Source organism: Clupea harengus, chromosome 19 (assembly GCF_900700415.2).
Source record: "Clupea harengus chromosome 19, Ch_v2.0.2, whole genome shotgun sequence".
Lineage (NCBI taxonomy): Eukaryota > Metazoa > Chordata > Actinopteri > Clupeiformes > Clupeidae > Clupea > Clupea harengus.
Genome location: NC_045170.1, coordinates 12351979 through 12365342, shown reverse-complemented (window position 1 = coordinate 12365342; position 13364 = coordinate 12351979). Strand labels below are relative to the sequence as shown.

General features: G+C 42.2%; 4 protein-coding genes across 5 annotated transcripts in view; 1 reads left to right on the top strand and 3 right to left on the bottom strand.

Annotated features, from left to right (window-relative positions):
• Positions 1 to 2439, bottom strand: part of tmem65 (transmembrane protein 65) — a 32039-nt gene extending 29600 nt beyond the window's left edge. Inside the window, exons 1-3 of one of the 2 annotated variants that reach the window (XM_012837645.3) lie at positions 1947 to 2439; positions 1427 to 1464; positions 982 to 1270 (exon numbers count right to left, since the gene is read on the bottom strand). In XM_012837645.3, the coding sequence (XP_012693099.2) occupies positions 982 to 1240 (259 nt within the window). In that variant the 5' untranslated portion in view covers positions 1241 to 1270; positions 1427 to 1464; positions 1947 to 2439. The other variant, XM_042710620.1, reaches the window with a different exon arrangement.
• A 704-nt stretch (positions 2440 to 3143) lies between these two features.
• rnf139 (ring finger protein 139) lies at positions 3144 to 7253 on the bottom strand. The gene is made up of 2 exons (XM_012837632.3): positions 6903 to 7253; positions 3144 to 6036 (listed from the first exon to the last, which is right to left on the bottom strand). Exons 1-2 carry the CDS (start codon positions 7063 to 7065, stop codon positions 4181 to 4183), a joined length of 2019 nt encoding a protein of 672 aa, XP_012693086.1. The 5' UTR covers positions 7066 to 7253; the 3' UTR covers positions 3144 to 4180.
• A 1270-nt stretch (positions 7254 to 8523) lies between these two features.
• Positions 8524 to 11850, bottom strand: tatdn1 (TatD DNase domain containing 1). Its single transcript, XM_012837638.3, has 12 exons — positions 11563 to 11850; positions 11148 to 11213; positions 10988 to 11037; positions 10842 to 10905; positions 10576 to 10719; positions 10338 to 10380; positions 10150 to 10235; positions 10029 to 10069; positions 9847 to 9923; positions 9690 to 9760; positions 8865 to 8991; positions 8524 to 8722 (listed from the first exon to the last, which is right to left on the bottom strand). The coding sequence occupies exons 1-12, from the start codon at positions 11648 to 11650 to the stop codon at positions 8620 to 8622; spliced, it is 960 nt and encodes a 319-aa protein (XP_012693092.2). The 5' UTR covers positions 11651 to 11850; the 3' UTR covers positions 8524 to 8619.
• A 10-nt stretch (positions 11851 to 11860) lies between these two features.
• On the top strand, positions 11861 to 13347 carry ndufb9 (NADH:ubiquinone oxidoreductase subunit B9). The gene is made up of 4 exons (XM_012837641.3): positions 11861 to 12007; positions 12378 to 12570; positions 12664 to 12777; positions 12989 to 13347. Exons 1-4 carry the CDS (start codon positions 11922 to 11924, stop codon positions 13118 to 13120), a joined length of 525 nt encoding a protein of 174 aa, XP_012693095.1. The 5' UTR covers positions 11861 to 11921; the 3' UTR covers positions 13121 to 13347.
• Positions 13348 to 13364: the final 17 nt, after the last annotated feature.

The window sequence follows — 13364 nt, the reverse complement described above, 5'->3', positions numbered from 1 at the left end:
ACACTTCATGTTCCACACTAAGCATTTTGCCACTGTTGCAATGTATGCGAAAAGGGCAATAGGATTTGTTTTGTTCCAAACCACAATGTCTCACCAATGCCATAGGATATCAAAGTCTCTTGTGTCACCAAACGTAGGTTTCACTATCTGCAAGCTCTCACATCAGAACTCTACACCTCTAACTCAGCGATTTCACCACAATCTGCAAATATAGTGATGCATACAATGGGATTCACAGCTTTTCCAGGCAGCAAGCAGCTTTTGTTTTGAGCTTAGTTATCTTTAGGAGAGGTGCCAACACTGGGGCCAGGACAGGGCTTCGAGTTCAACCATCTAAGAACTGAAGAAAGGCCTTTGAATCTGAGGAGGAGGAGGATTCATAGCCCACTGCAATTTCATACCTTTCTCTTGGCTGGAGGGTATGAAGACCTTGCGATACATGACCACATGAGATGCTTCTCAAAAATAGTTTGCATAGGACTACTTTAAACGAAAGAGAAAGCCCCAGGAATGAGGATAGGAGTGTCAGAAGTTAGGAAAAGTGCAGGAGGCTGACCTTGGTCTTCAACATTCCCTAAAATACCAACATTCTCTATACACCCACACAGCAGATACACCCTCCCAGAGAACTCTGCAAACACTCAAGGAGCTGTTCTCCCGTTAAAACATGGTGGGGCACCACAGCCATTAAGGCCTAGTATCATAACGTATTTGACAGCTGTCGACAAAAAAATGGCTTGAATAGTTTTGAAGGTAAAGCACACAAGGCAAGGAATGTCCTGTGACACAGGAGGGACAAAAGTGGCTGCACAGCCAACGCCTGCGCAGCCGACAGTGTGAATCATGTAACACCTTCCCTCTCTCTTCACAAGCACACATGGTAGATACTTGTTCACGGTTTTCTGGGTCTACACGTATGCTTTCATGACATTATGATTTCTTATAAACATGTGGTGTTATGGCTTCGCCATCTCATCTTACCTTGGGCGATAGCTATGGATTCAAAGCTCTGTAGTTCCTTCAGTAAACACGTTCGTTCCTGTGGTTGAAGGCTGTAGATGAAGTCTCTAGCTCCTTCAGGGGAGTTGAAGGGCTCGAGCTTGTCTTTACGTTTGTGAGTTCCAAGAAAACACCTTTGAGAGTGCGATGCCAAAAACGGTGGCTTGCCGAATTCAGATGCAACTTTAGCTCTTAGTAAGACAGAGCTCGGAAGAGCCCTTTGAAGACACAACTTCATCATTTTGGTACGAGGGTCTGGGAAATGAAGCACCTGTAATCGCGATAATCAGAAAAAGAAGCAACATAGTAACCATGGATCTCAGTCTGCGCCACTGTTAAACTGACAGGTCTGGTAAAACGTTAGCCATTATGACTTAGCAACTTGACTTATTAGCTACTAATGAAAAATAACCAGAACCCAACTCACCTGGCAGTTTCACAAGTCTGGTTTTGAGACCATCCAACCTGGAAGGTGTTAAATATATTGGTTCAAAAGCAAGTGTGATCCATACAAATACCAGGATGTTGTACCAAGTCGGACAGTTCGTTCAAAGTGTTATCTCTGTTAACTCAGCGGTGTTTACTGTGTGACTTTTGACACACGACATCAGAAACTTTCTGCTCTGCGTTTATGTTGGTTGTCGCCCTGTGACAGCTTAGTTGTTAGCTAGCTATCTAGTTAGCTACACAGGCTGCATTAACCTTAGCCACTTTTCAAATAACTATCGAAGTTAGACAACACTAGAGACTTGGTCAACGGTAGATGGTAAATTATGTTAAACAGCAGAAAGTGGACACGCTAAAAAAAATAAGGTAAGTTAACCAATCTCTGGTTAACATAGTAACTGACTGTTATTAGAGTGACATTGACGCCAGCTCCAGTTAAGTTATCCCACCATAGAATTTCACAGCGCATTTAAAATAGTTGCCTTCGAATTACGCCTCACCAAATAGTTGATGTTAGGTTGAGCAATCCATAGCATGTTTCCATAAAAGCCAGGAAGTGCAGGAATCTCCTTAAGCTAGCTAGCTGGTGCTCAAGTGGACTCCGTCTTTCGTGGAGTAACGTTACAAGCAACCACATGTGATGAGTCAAGTGGAAACATCCCCTCATACACTCCCTGTAGTTCCACCCGCATTCTTGGCTTTTGTTGGACACGTTCAGCACTTTTCCTATATCACAGTAATGATCAGATTGCACGAAAAAAGTAACATAACTGTTTTTTAAATCGACGGTTTTAATTATGATTGATTACTTTAAGGGCATGGTTGTTTGATCGTTGACTCTGGTTAACGTTAACCTATGCCTAGAAATGCATCATAGGAGATGTATTCCTTAAAGCTTCTTTTAGAGCATGACGAACAGCTATTTTGACAACACTTCCCTAAATCTAACATTGGAATTATGCGTGGATAACAAACAATGAAGCAGTGACAACGTATATAATTTATCCACGACATGACAGTACGACAAACCTTTACACGTAGTTCTCATTTAAAAACAACGAATATTTTTCTTTTGTTTAGAGGTGTTATGGTGCCATCTAGTGGTGTTTCAACTACAGCAACATCTGTTGTCAGCTCCGCGACTTCATGGATGCCTTGATAAAACCAAGCTCATTATGCAAATAATATTCATTTTCAAAATTCTTTAGTCTTACTTTTGAACTTACGATTTAAAATGTTTTACTTGACAGCAATCAGACAGTAGACGAAATGGGGCCACCTACAAATGCAGAGACGCTGTAAAAACAGTGTAGTTACTAAATCTAACCAGTTAGCTATTAAAAGGTGCAACATGTAGTTTTTGTTGTAAGAAATATCCAAAGCTTAACACCTTTCAAAAAAGGGAAATGACAGGGAGAGAGACAGAGAAATGTCTACAAATATGTATGCATTATGGTTCGTAATCATTTTGATGCTTCTTTCAACCGAGTGAAATTTTTCTTTCTTTTTTTAGTTGGAAGATATTTTAAGACAGTTATAACGCTTGAAACCGGTTGAGGACACAATACGATTATTGGGAAACACTTCTTACGGAACTATAAGGGTTACAATGATGAAGGGTGTTACCAACCATTTTAATATTTCCACAACAATACCAAATATTGCACCTTTCAATTCAACTTAAAAAAACAACCAGATCACTATTAAAGATTATTTTTATTTACATTACCTTTAAAGCAAAAGGCAAAATTAACATTTGCACCTTTTCAAAAGCAAAAAAAAAGATGAATCATAAAATTCCTTCATCATTAACAGAAAGTGAAAGCACAACTATTCCACAGAATAAATCAATTTTTTTCACTTCCTGATTAGAATACCCTAAATTAGCACTCACATACATTTTTCACCAGTTGCTCTGCCTGTTGCATTAAATTAATTATTTTCAAATAGCATCTTGCTCTTTTTCAGTAAGCCAATGTGCCAAATTCTAAACTGAAACAAAAAAAGGGAGCAATTGCAAATGAAACAACAAAATACCAAAAGCAGTGGTTGCCTTCAACATCACTAATAGAACTGTCCAGTTGAAATGCAGAGATTGATGTTTTAACACAGATATTGTCTGAGTAAAACGGTGAAGTGTAGAGGTTGCAGTTTTGCTCATACCAACAGCCCAATGTCCAGTGGCTTTTGAAAAACACTAATTTGCAATACAGCCTTGTCTTTTCTAAGGGGAAAGAGTTTTTTGTTTTAATTACATGTACAACAACGTACACAAATTTAAGCAAGGTCACACAAGAGACCAGTAGTAATGACAGAGGTATATCAGTGATTACAGTAGCATGTCACGTTTAATCAGACCTCTCGTTCTGCTGTTGCTCCCCACCTCCCTTTGAGTTGTCAGACCCAAAGCGCACGCACACACACACACACACACACACACACACAGACAGACACACTAACCCCCATGGCGTCCCCAAGAGGAGGAGGAGGAAGAAGAAGAAAAAGAAAAGGAATGTGCGTCTCTCACTGAACTCAAAGCCTCCACCCCCTTTGTATAGGCACACACACACACCTTACATTTAAACCTCCACAAGCCCTTTGAGAAACAAACACATAAAACAAAGTAAAAGGAGACAGAAATAAATGACATCCCTGATGTTGACAAAATTAAGATGGTATAACTTAAATATATATTTTTTTTAAATATATTTTCATAACCTACTACTTTCATAAATCAGTCGCCATTGGAGTCTGTGTCATCATTAATGTAGTCCTCCTCTATGGGCGTGCCTCCATTAAGTGTGCCCCACTCATCTTCGTCATATTCTATACTGTCATTGTCTTCCAGCAGCTCATTGTCAGGCTCTGCCCCACCTGCTGCGGCGTCTGCCCCCTCTGCCCTGCCTGGGTCTGCAAACTCGTCCAGGTCACCCCCCGGGGCTGCATAGCCGTTGTTATTGGAGAAAGCTGCCCTGTCTCGTGCCTCATCCTCAATGTAGACTTTCTGGTGGCACATGGGACAGGTGTCTTGGATGTAGAGCCACTTGCGCAAGCAAAGCGCATGGAAGTAATGGTGGCACGGCGTAATGCGTGCAGAGGTGGCAAATTCCTGGTAGCAGATGGCACACACGTCCTCTATGTCATGCAGCTCAGTACCCTTGACCTCTGGCAGGGAGTTGATCTTTTTGACCGCTGTGCGGCGGTTGATGAAGGTCTTCCAGCCATTCTTGGCTTGCAGGTAGATGTTGAAGTAGGCGTGCAGGCACATCATGCAGGCTCGGATCTTGCTCCCCGACTCGAACATCATGGTGTAGGCACCATTGCCAAACATGATGACACCAAAGATGAACTCAATGACATTGCCTGTGGAGCGCACGTAGTAGACATAGTCGTCCAGCCGCTCCCACAATACATTGTGATAGCCGTCCACCATGAAGAGTGTGTAGACCGTCAGCGACACCACAACCTTGAGGCACAGCTCTACACAGAAGGCGGTCACGGCAAACAGCCACGTGTTCAGGACGTAGTGGTGCCAAAGGGCATAGCTGAGAGCGACGGGCAGCACGAAGAGCGCCATCGACACTAGCAGGACTGGTAGGTGGCGGCGCACGGAGAGAACGTGCGAGGCGCTGAGCGACATGAGCACGGGGTCCGTCATGCCGTGGATGAAGTGCAATATGGCCGTCAGCAGCAAGCACATGTTGCGGCTAAGCCGCACCAGACGCTCATCGGGGTCCAGCCCGCTCAGGCCCGTCTGCAGTGCCAGGATGAAGAAGAGCACCGGCGCCACGAAGCCCAGACGCTTGTCCTCCTCCTCTGTGGAGCCGATGAAGGCCAGGATGCTCAGGCCCAGGTAGTGCGCCATCGAGGAGATGACGGCACTCATGCCCAGTACGGTGAGCGTGGAGTCGCAGCCGCTGATGATCAGGTTGCTGAACAGGTCCCAGCACACATCCCACGTCAGCGTGACCTGCTGTCCGCTCTCGTGGCGCACCACCTTCACCACGTACACCAGGATGACCGCCTGGGCAGTCATGCGGGTCAGCCAGAAGACCCGCAGCACATCCGGGAAGCGGATCCGCTTCCAAGTGTCCTCCAGCAGCAGCTGCACGCCGTAGATGCGATACATGTGGCGCAGCAGCAGGTAGACGTAGCGGCAGGAGTAGTAGAACCACTTGAGCTTGAGCAGCAAGCAGGCTGCCGTGTTGAGCGCCAGGATGAAGCCGGAGGCCACTGCCACCAGCTGCCTCACGTCCACCGGCAGCTCGATGATCAGGCCCCACAGCGGGATCATGATGTCCACAAACACCAATGCAGCAAACATGGACTGGACGTTGAGCAGCACCACATAACCAAGACCGAAGAGCAGCTGCACAACTGCCATGCCCAGCCAGAGCGTGGGGCCGTTGCGTGGTAGCAGCCGGAAGCCCAATGCCGCTTTGTAGTAGGCACTGTAGAAGTCTATGTGTGACGTGGCATAGTAGTTGATCATGACAGCCACGGCCCCCAGCATCACGGCGAAGAACAGTGTATAAAACTTGAACAGGGCTTTCTGAGAGAGGACCAGCACCACACTTGATACCAAAATACCTGGTTAAAAAAGAGCAGATTTAAATCTATTAATTACAATGAGGGGCAGCATACTTACTTTACCCAGACAAATAGATACATACATATATACCTCACTCACTCACATATATATATATATATATGTATATACACACATATTATATATATATATATATATATATATATATATATATATATGATGGAATAATACATTTATTTTATAGTTACACAGAGATATATTTTTATATACTTTTATACAAATACATACTCTAGATACACACTGCTAGATGCAATCACCTGAAAGTATTCAAGGAACATTATGTACAGCATTAGAACTTTTTACATGCATTTATTTACATTCAAATATAATTTCCCCACTAAAGTGCATATGTAAAATAATTCATAAGAAAAGGATTGTCTGAAAAGCAATACTAAAATGTAGATAAGCAGGTTGATAGGACATCTGTCGTACAGAACATTTAACTACCTTTAACTTAGATTGTGACATGTCTGGCTAATACTTCTGGTTATACAAACTGATTAGCTAGGCACTTATCGACACATTCCTACCAGTGTTAAGTTCACTGGTTACCTGTGATGCTTTTCAACAACATAATATCCTGGCCAACAGAGAGGAAAACTGCTTTCAATTAGGTCGGAAAACAAGGGCCAAGGTTGTTATCGCTAGCAAATCGGCTTTGGAAGGAGTGAAGGCCGAAGCTCATTTTGACAGGTGTCGCTACTGACTAGTGGCTAATGCTATCTAGCTAGCTAACGTCAAAAAGCACCAAGCGCAGAAAGAATAGCATTGACAGCTAGCTCCCGATAGTTAGTTTGATGCCACTAGCCGTTCATTTTTTTATAAAAGTGTTGTCCTAGTGTCTTACCAAAAACTCTTATTAAAACCCTCCCAGCTGTCCCGGCCCATCCAGTCCCAGGATCATGGTAAGAATTAAAAATGGCGTCGATAATAAAGATGCACGGAACACGGAGTGCCACATCCAGTACGGCCAAGGCCTGTTGACCGATTCGGACGTTGGTTGACGCCATGGCACAAGCCGTTGTCCCAGAAGGACTAGGTCCTCCGATAAGGATATTCCAACAACTTCAGTTTGCAAAAGAGCGTCGCTTCTTACTAAGTTACTTCGGACACGTTATTTTACCGGATCCCCGCGATCCGCCATCTTCGCTTTCCTCCTGTTGCTATGCGAAGAACGCGGAAGTAAGTAGAGATTTTGAATTCTACGTGACGTCGGTATCGCCGTAAGGTGTGGCCATGCAACCTTTGACATGCACCTTTATACGCTTTGTTAGTGGGGAAAAGGCAGGGTTGAAGGCCCATACTGCTAGGTTGTGTAGGTCTGTGCTTATACTGACACTCAATAAGCAGGCTTATACTAACAGTATTTAGACTAATGGTGATTTAAAGGAAGCAACTTTGAGGCTAGAATATGGACTATAGCATGGGGAATTTTACACTCAAACGCCAGGAATAAAACAGAGTAAAACTGATTATTTTTTACTTTTTTGGTCCTCAAAAACACTTTTGGATCTGGGTTTGCTGTATCATTGACAGCAGGCAGCATTTTGAAAAGTGGGTTGTTACAGTGATTTGGAGAGGTTTCAGAGGGGCTTCACTGGTTGGCTGTGTCAGTGGTGTGTAGTCTGTGTACCTTGGTTTGTTTGTGTATGGCATGCGTGTGGCAGTGAGGTTGAATAAAGCTGGATTGGAAGTCAGGTGCATATGTATCTGTGTTTATGCGCATCTGTCTACTTTCTGTCACTGCTTCATCTACATTATCCATCATGTGAGGTCTCTCTCCTGTTATTGGCATCCTCTTTTAAGCATAGCCATCTGAACTGTGAAACTGTTGTTCTCCTACCTCACCTGTATGAATTATTTACATTCCACTAATCAGGCGCTAAATTGTATTTCACTGCGTCGGATAATAGAGCAGTGATAAGGATGGAAGCGATGTACTCCTCTGCTGCATTTAGATGTAGAAATCACTAATCTCTGCCTTTAGGTAAGCAAAGGCCAGTTCAAAAAAAGTTCAGAGTTCATGTTCATGAACAACTGTGCCATCAGTGTATTATGTAATGCTCAATAAAGGATGACAGTGACCATGTTTTTCCTCACATACTGGTAATCTGACAAAAGTTGAAATGCTTGTAATACTCTAATACAGCGCATCTAATGCGTGCATCTCTATAGATATGTGGTCACGTTTGCATTATGTGTGGAATATTAGGTTATTTTTAACCATTTTGTTTTAAACTGAGGCTAGAATCCAATCCAAAATGCATGTATACAAAGTTATGCATAGACTTTTCTTCCACCTCTAACTTCTGCATGCTTGACTACCTCTGCTGAATGTCTAATATAGTTCTGGTGATGGTACCTATTCAAACTTATTATTATTTTAGACTAAAAATAATGTTTCATTGGATTATTACATTAATAAAACCAACAAGAGGCATGTTTTCTCATATACAAATACCACCATATTGCACCAAATTTATTTATTATTTTCGTCCTTCAAAAGCATTTTCTTACTTGGATACATTTGTGTGTGAATTTAACCAGATGGATTGTGAACTTGATTAGCTCCCTGTAAAGAAAACTTTCATTGTGTTGTTGTAAACTGTATTAGCCAGCTCCAAGGGATCCTCACTCCTTGCCGCAGCCATAATCTCTAGTACTTGTCTGCAAAAGAGGTGAAATGAGATTTAGTATACAATTTACTATTGACAAATGGGATGAATTAATCAAAACACAAAAAAATATATTTTTTACAGCGACATAAATCTAATTTTATATTCTTTTTCCAAATTGACCTTTGACCTACATTATATGGCATGGCTCATTACGGTCCTTAAGGCAATGCCCAGATTCCCATTTCTTCTTGGTGGGAAATGTAGTTTTGATGAGTTTCGCACCTGCATGTGTGTTTTTCACCCCACACCATGGAGCATCTGTAAAAGGGAAATAAATCCATTATAACGAGGGGCGACTGCTGCATATGGTGTCTGCTCTCTCCCATCATATGGTGTCAGAAGTGGGATGGCTTGCTGTGAAACGTATGAGGGACCCCCCGGCTAGGTTGACCCCTGCGCGAGGGATCCCAGAGATGGGTGAGGCACTAGTGTGTGGGGCACAATGGGATGGGTTGGAAGTACGGAAGTACGGTTGGAGAATGCGTGTGGGACGCCTGTGTGCGTGAAGTGCCTGGGTGCACTTCCTGAAGGGGAGGGCAGTGTGACGGAGTGCTCTGGCTGCCACACCAATGAGCCTGGCTCTTTAGCATTGCGGTCAGGGTTCAGGTTTGGTACCCGGTAGACCCGGGGTCAAGGCCGTGTGGGGTGACTGCTCTCTCTCCCTTCGCTACAGGGTCTGTGACTGCTTTGATTATGTATATCGAATGGTTGCTAACAGTTGTTTTATGAGAACTGGTGGCTGTTTCATATAAAGCAAATTATTTCTAGAGCCCAATTTGTTATATAAGAAAGAAAGCAGAAGTGCATTTACTGGATGACAACTGTATTAATGTAACAATATTGATTATACAATAGAAATGATTGTGTGATATTGCTTAACCTTTCAAGATCATTGGGAGTTTTTATTCACTCCGTAAATTCTTTTGCATCACATAAGACAGGATAGAAGTAAAAACCTGTTTCGATCATCAGTCTCTCAGAGGGGATGGACTTCATGGCTTCTACATTTGCTTCTGTTTTCAGAGAACTGAAATAGATAGTCCAGTTAGATTTCAGACAAGTCATGGTTAAGTATAAAAGACTTCTCTATGAAAAGGGGATACTGTGTCTCACCAGCCATTAATACCAATGTATAAATCTAGGTCTATGAGGGCAGCTGCATCCTCCTTGGTCCCATCAAAAGAATGCACCTGCAGAGGTGAAAAACCAATACAGGGTCTAAGTATGACACAGATATAAAAAGGTAGGACCCTACATCAGCATTAAAACATAACAAATGTGGATATTTTTCTTACCACACCTCCAACACATCTGTCCCTGTTTCGCTTCATGATTTCTGTGAATAGGGGAAGTATAGATCAACTCTCTGCACCCATCCAAAACCAAAGAGAGAGTAGTATCATAGTAATAGCATACCAATAAATTCCTTATGTGAGTTTCTACAGTGGAGAAACATGGGCAGTTTGGTTTCTTCAGCCAAATCAAACTGCTTCTCAAAATATCTGCCAAATCAGGGAAGAGTATTAGCGCATGTGAAAGAAGCATACCTGCGAGCTAACACTGTAGAGTTATGCGTGCTTAGAAATATATTACAAATAGCTCACATAAGTTGCGTTTCCTTTGGGCAAAATTCCAGCCTATCAAAATCTGCAATTTAGAACATAGAAAAATATATTCATATAACATCCATAGTCAAAGAATCAAAGATGCTATTCACCCATAACTGAAGATACTGTATCAGTACGTTGTAGTGGACAGCACGTTGTAGTAGACAGAAATACCATTAACTCAATAAATATGTATAGGAGGTTAGTACACAGATTGGAGGAGACTGTTACTCACCAAGACCACATTCTCCAACAGCCACCACTTTGCTTTTGTTTGACACTGCTAGTTCTTTCAGGGATCCAAAGTACTGATCAGGGCCGTTGTTCTCAAACTCACTACAACGTGTTGGATGACACCCTACAGTGCTGTAAAATTCATCTGGTCCAAAGTTGGAGAATTAATACTTTGTGAAATGGAAGTATTTGTGGCAAACTGAACAAATAGACAAATATTTTGCACAAGTGTGAAAGATCATTGCAAAATAACAGACTATGTCTAACCTCGAGACTCTGCAAGCTTAAGGGCTTCCTTGCTGTCTTCAAGGTTTCCTCCTGTAATCATAAACTGAAGGAAAATTTGCTGCATTAGTTTAGGTTTTTATGTGTACTTGTCTTAATTTACATTTGAGTTCCCTGTTGAAGATTACCTTTTTAACCCCAACACTGGTTGCTCTTTCGATAATCTGGTCAAAGTCATCTGCAAAACATATAAGCAACAAGTGAGATCCAGTTTTGGCCTGCAAGTGTATCCAGATATTCACAAATATGCTGCTGCAGAACATGTTACAGATAGACGTATTATTATACCTTTATGTTTCTGATTGCCTCGGTACATTCCCCGAAACATCGAGTCTGTCAAATTGATTCCAATATCTGTACAAAATAGAGAATTTTGATTAAATCCTAACCATTAACCTATCAGATAGATGTGGGGGAAATACTTGTGAAACATAAGACATAATTGCGCAAAATTAAAGATTCAGGAGAGAAGCAACTCTACAATGAGGTGTAAAGTGCATAATAAAACATTTCCTGAGACTGGATTAATGTATCTCATTGCAAGACTCAATTTACTTTACAGAACGATACTTCTGGCTAACGTTAGCTGCTACAACAAGTCAATGAGCCGATTGCACATAGGCTGTTCTTACATGAATTGTGTCTGTGGGAAATGGTTTACTATATACTATAAATCAATATGATATTCAAATTCATAACTTACCAATGAATTTAAAACATGCCATGACAGTAATGCTAATGTTGGACAGGCTGGAGGAAGAAAATCCACATGCAAGTTTGGCAACTCCCATAATTCCACAAGTCGTAGTTATTGTAGTAGGTGCGTAGTTATTTTTGATTAAGCCATGATTTCTTTAAATGTCCAAAACTATGGACAGTATATTCAAACTTTGACCACATCGCTGCATTGATAGTATTTGCTGTTGAATCAAATTCGATAATATGCTGAATTTAAGAAGACGCTTTTTTGATGCGTAAGTACTACGTACAGGACGAACAAACATTCTCCATGATCCCAGAATTCACTTCTCGTCGTCGAGAAGGTGACAGGGGACACAAATCATGGCATCGTATCTTACTCACCAGCAAAAGGTTCTCAGACTTTACAAAAAGTCTCTAAGGCACCTCGAATCGTGGTGTGTATTTAGGTGAGTATCGACATTCGTTAACTTCCAGCAAAAGTTCTGCATAAATGGCCTTTATGGGCTGGTAACGTATGCTAGCCTGCTAGCTAGCTAGCTATGATAGGTTAGCTAGTACGATTTGTAGGCGAGAGACAAATCGGTCACACACTAGCTTGAACAGACAACTTAAACTGTTGACAGTCTGGCGATCGTTCATAATTTGATTAGCTCCTATGCCATCACGGATAAACTCAGTAAATCAGTAAAACCTGCACACAATGTTGATGCTTCTCTTATCTGTGATATGTAACTATTAGCTAGGGGTTATATTCTTGCTTGCATGTCCTTCTCGTTTAAATTAGCGTTAGCTTTGTGTATGTGTCGCCTGTTTTAGGGATAAATATCGCTTCTACGCTTGTCTGCTGAGGGCACGGTTTGATGAAACCAAGACTGAGAAGGACTTCGCTAAAGCCACTTTGGCACTGAAAGCCGGAGAAGAGGAATTCTGGGCTAATCAACATCCTCAGCCCTACCTCTTCCCTGACTCTCCCGGAGGGACTTCTTATGAGAGATACGAATGCTACAAGGTAACATTCAAGTAATCACTTTAAACATTAATTCAGCCTTACCTTTCATGCATAGCGTACATTTGGCAAATTCCAATGTCATGTTTTTTGCAGGTCCCTGAGTGGTGTTTGGACCATTGGCATCCTTCTGAACAAGCTATGTATCCAGACTATTTTTCAAAGAGGGAGCAATGGAAGAAACTCCGTGCTCTGTCATGGGATAGAGAGGTATGACACACAACCTTTACTTGGAAAGTAGTGGCAGATTTTTTTTTCATTTTATACAGTTGTCGGTTTGGCACCATTACCTGTAAGAGTTCACATCTGTACAGTGAAAATGTGTAGGGATCTTAGGCCTGCTTAACACCTGCTCAAGTGTTGTTTCAACAAATTGCTCTCCAGTCCTCCTGTACAGTAAGATTGTCTCTGTGTACCTTAGGTCCAGCAGCTGCAAGAGGAGACCCCAGTCGATGGCCCCAAGGGTGAGGCCCTTCCTCCTGCCAGAAAGGACGGTGACCTCCCCCCTATGTGGTGGCAGTTTGTCACCCGACCCAGGGAGCGCCCAATGTAAGAGTGCAGATCAGGACTGGCCAGTGATTTGCCATTGCATGTCTTGAGACTAGGATTTCAAACCATGCCACTGGTCCTGAACAAATGTATTTATTTACCAGTTTGAGAATGGTCAGAGTAAAGACACCACCTACCTGTTGCAACATGTATGAGCACCTGTTGTTCCTGTTAACTGGTGAATGAGTTGAAGAAATTATAAATAAATGTATATTGTAAAATCCTATAAAACCTCGGCTAGTCACATT

Coding starts and splice junctions, on each gene's coding strand:
- rnf139 (XM_012837632.3), bottom strand. CDS start 7,065: ATGGCGTCAACCAACGTCCGAATCGGTCAACAGGCCTTGGCCGTACTG. Junction 6,037..6,902: donor GGTTTTAATAAGAGTTTTTG/GTAAGACACTAG, acceptor TTTTTTAACCAG/GTATTTTGGTATCAAGTGTG.
- tatdn1 (XM_012837638.3), bottom strand. CDS start 11,650: ATGGGAGTTGCCAAACTTGCATGTGGATTTTCTTCCTCCAGCCTGTCC. Junction 10,236..10,337: donor CCAAAGGAAACGCAACTTAT/GTGAGCTATTTG, acceptor CTGATTTGGCAG/ATATTTTGAGAAGCAGTTTG. Junction 8,992..9,689: donor GAGACTGATGATCGAAACAG/GTTTTTACTTCT, acceptor TCCCTTTTACAG/ATGCTCCATGGTGTGGGGTG.
- ndufb9 (XM_012837641.3), top strand. CDS start 11,922: ATGGCATCGTATCTTACTCACCAGCAAAAGGTTCTCAGACTTTACAAA. Junction 12,008..12,377: donor GAATCGTGGTGTGTATTTAG/GTGAGTATCGAC, acceptor CGCCTGTTTTAG/GGATAAATATCGCTTCTACG. Junction 12,778..12,988: donor CTCTGTCATGGGATAGAGAG/GTATGACACACA, acceptor TGTGTACCTTAG/GTCCAGCAGCTGCAAGAGGA.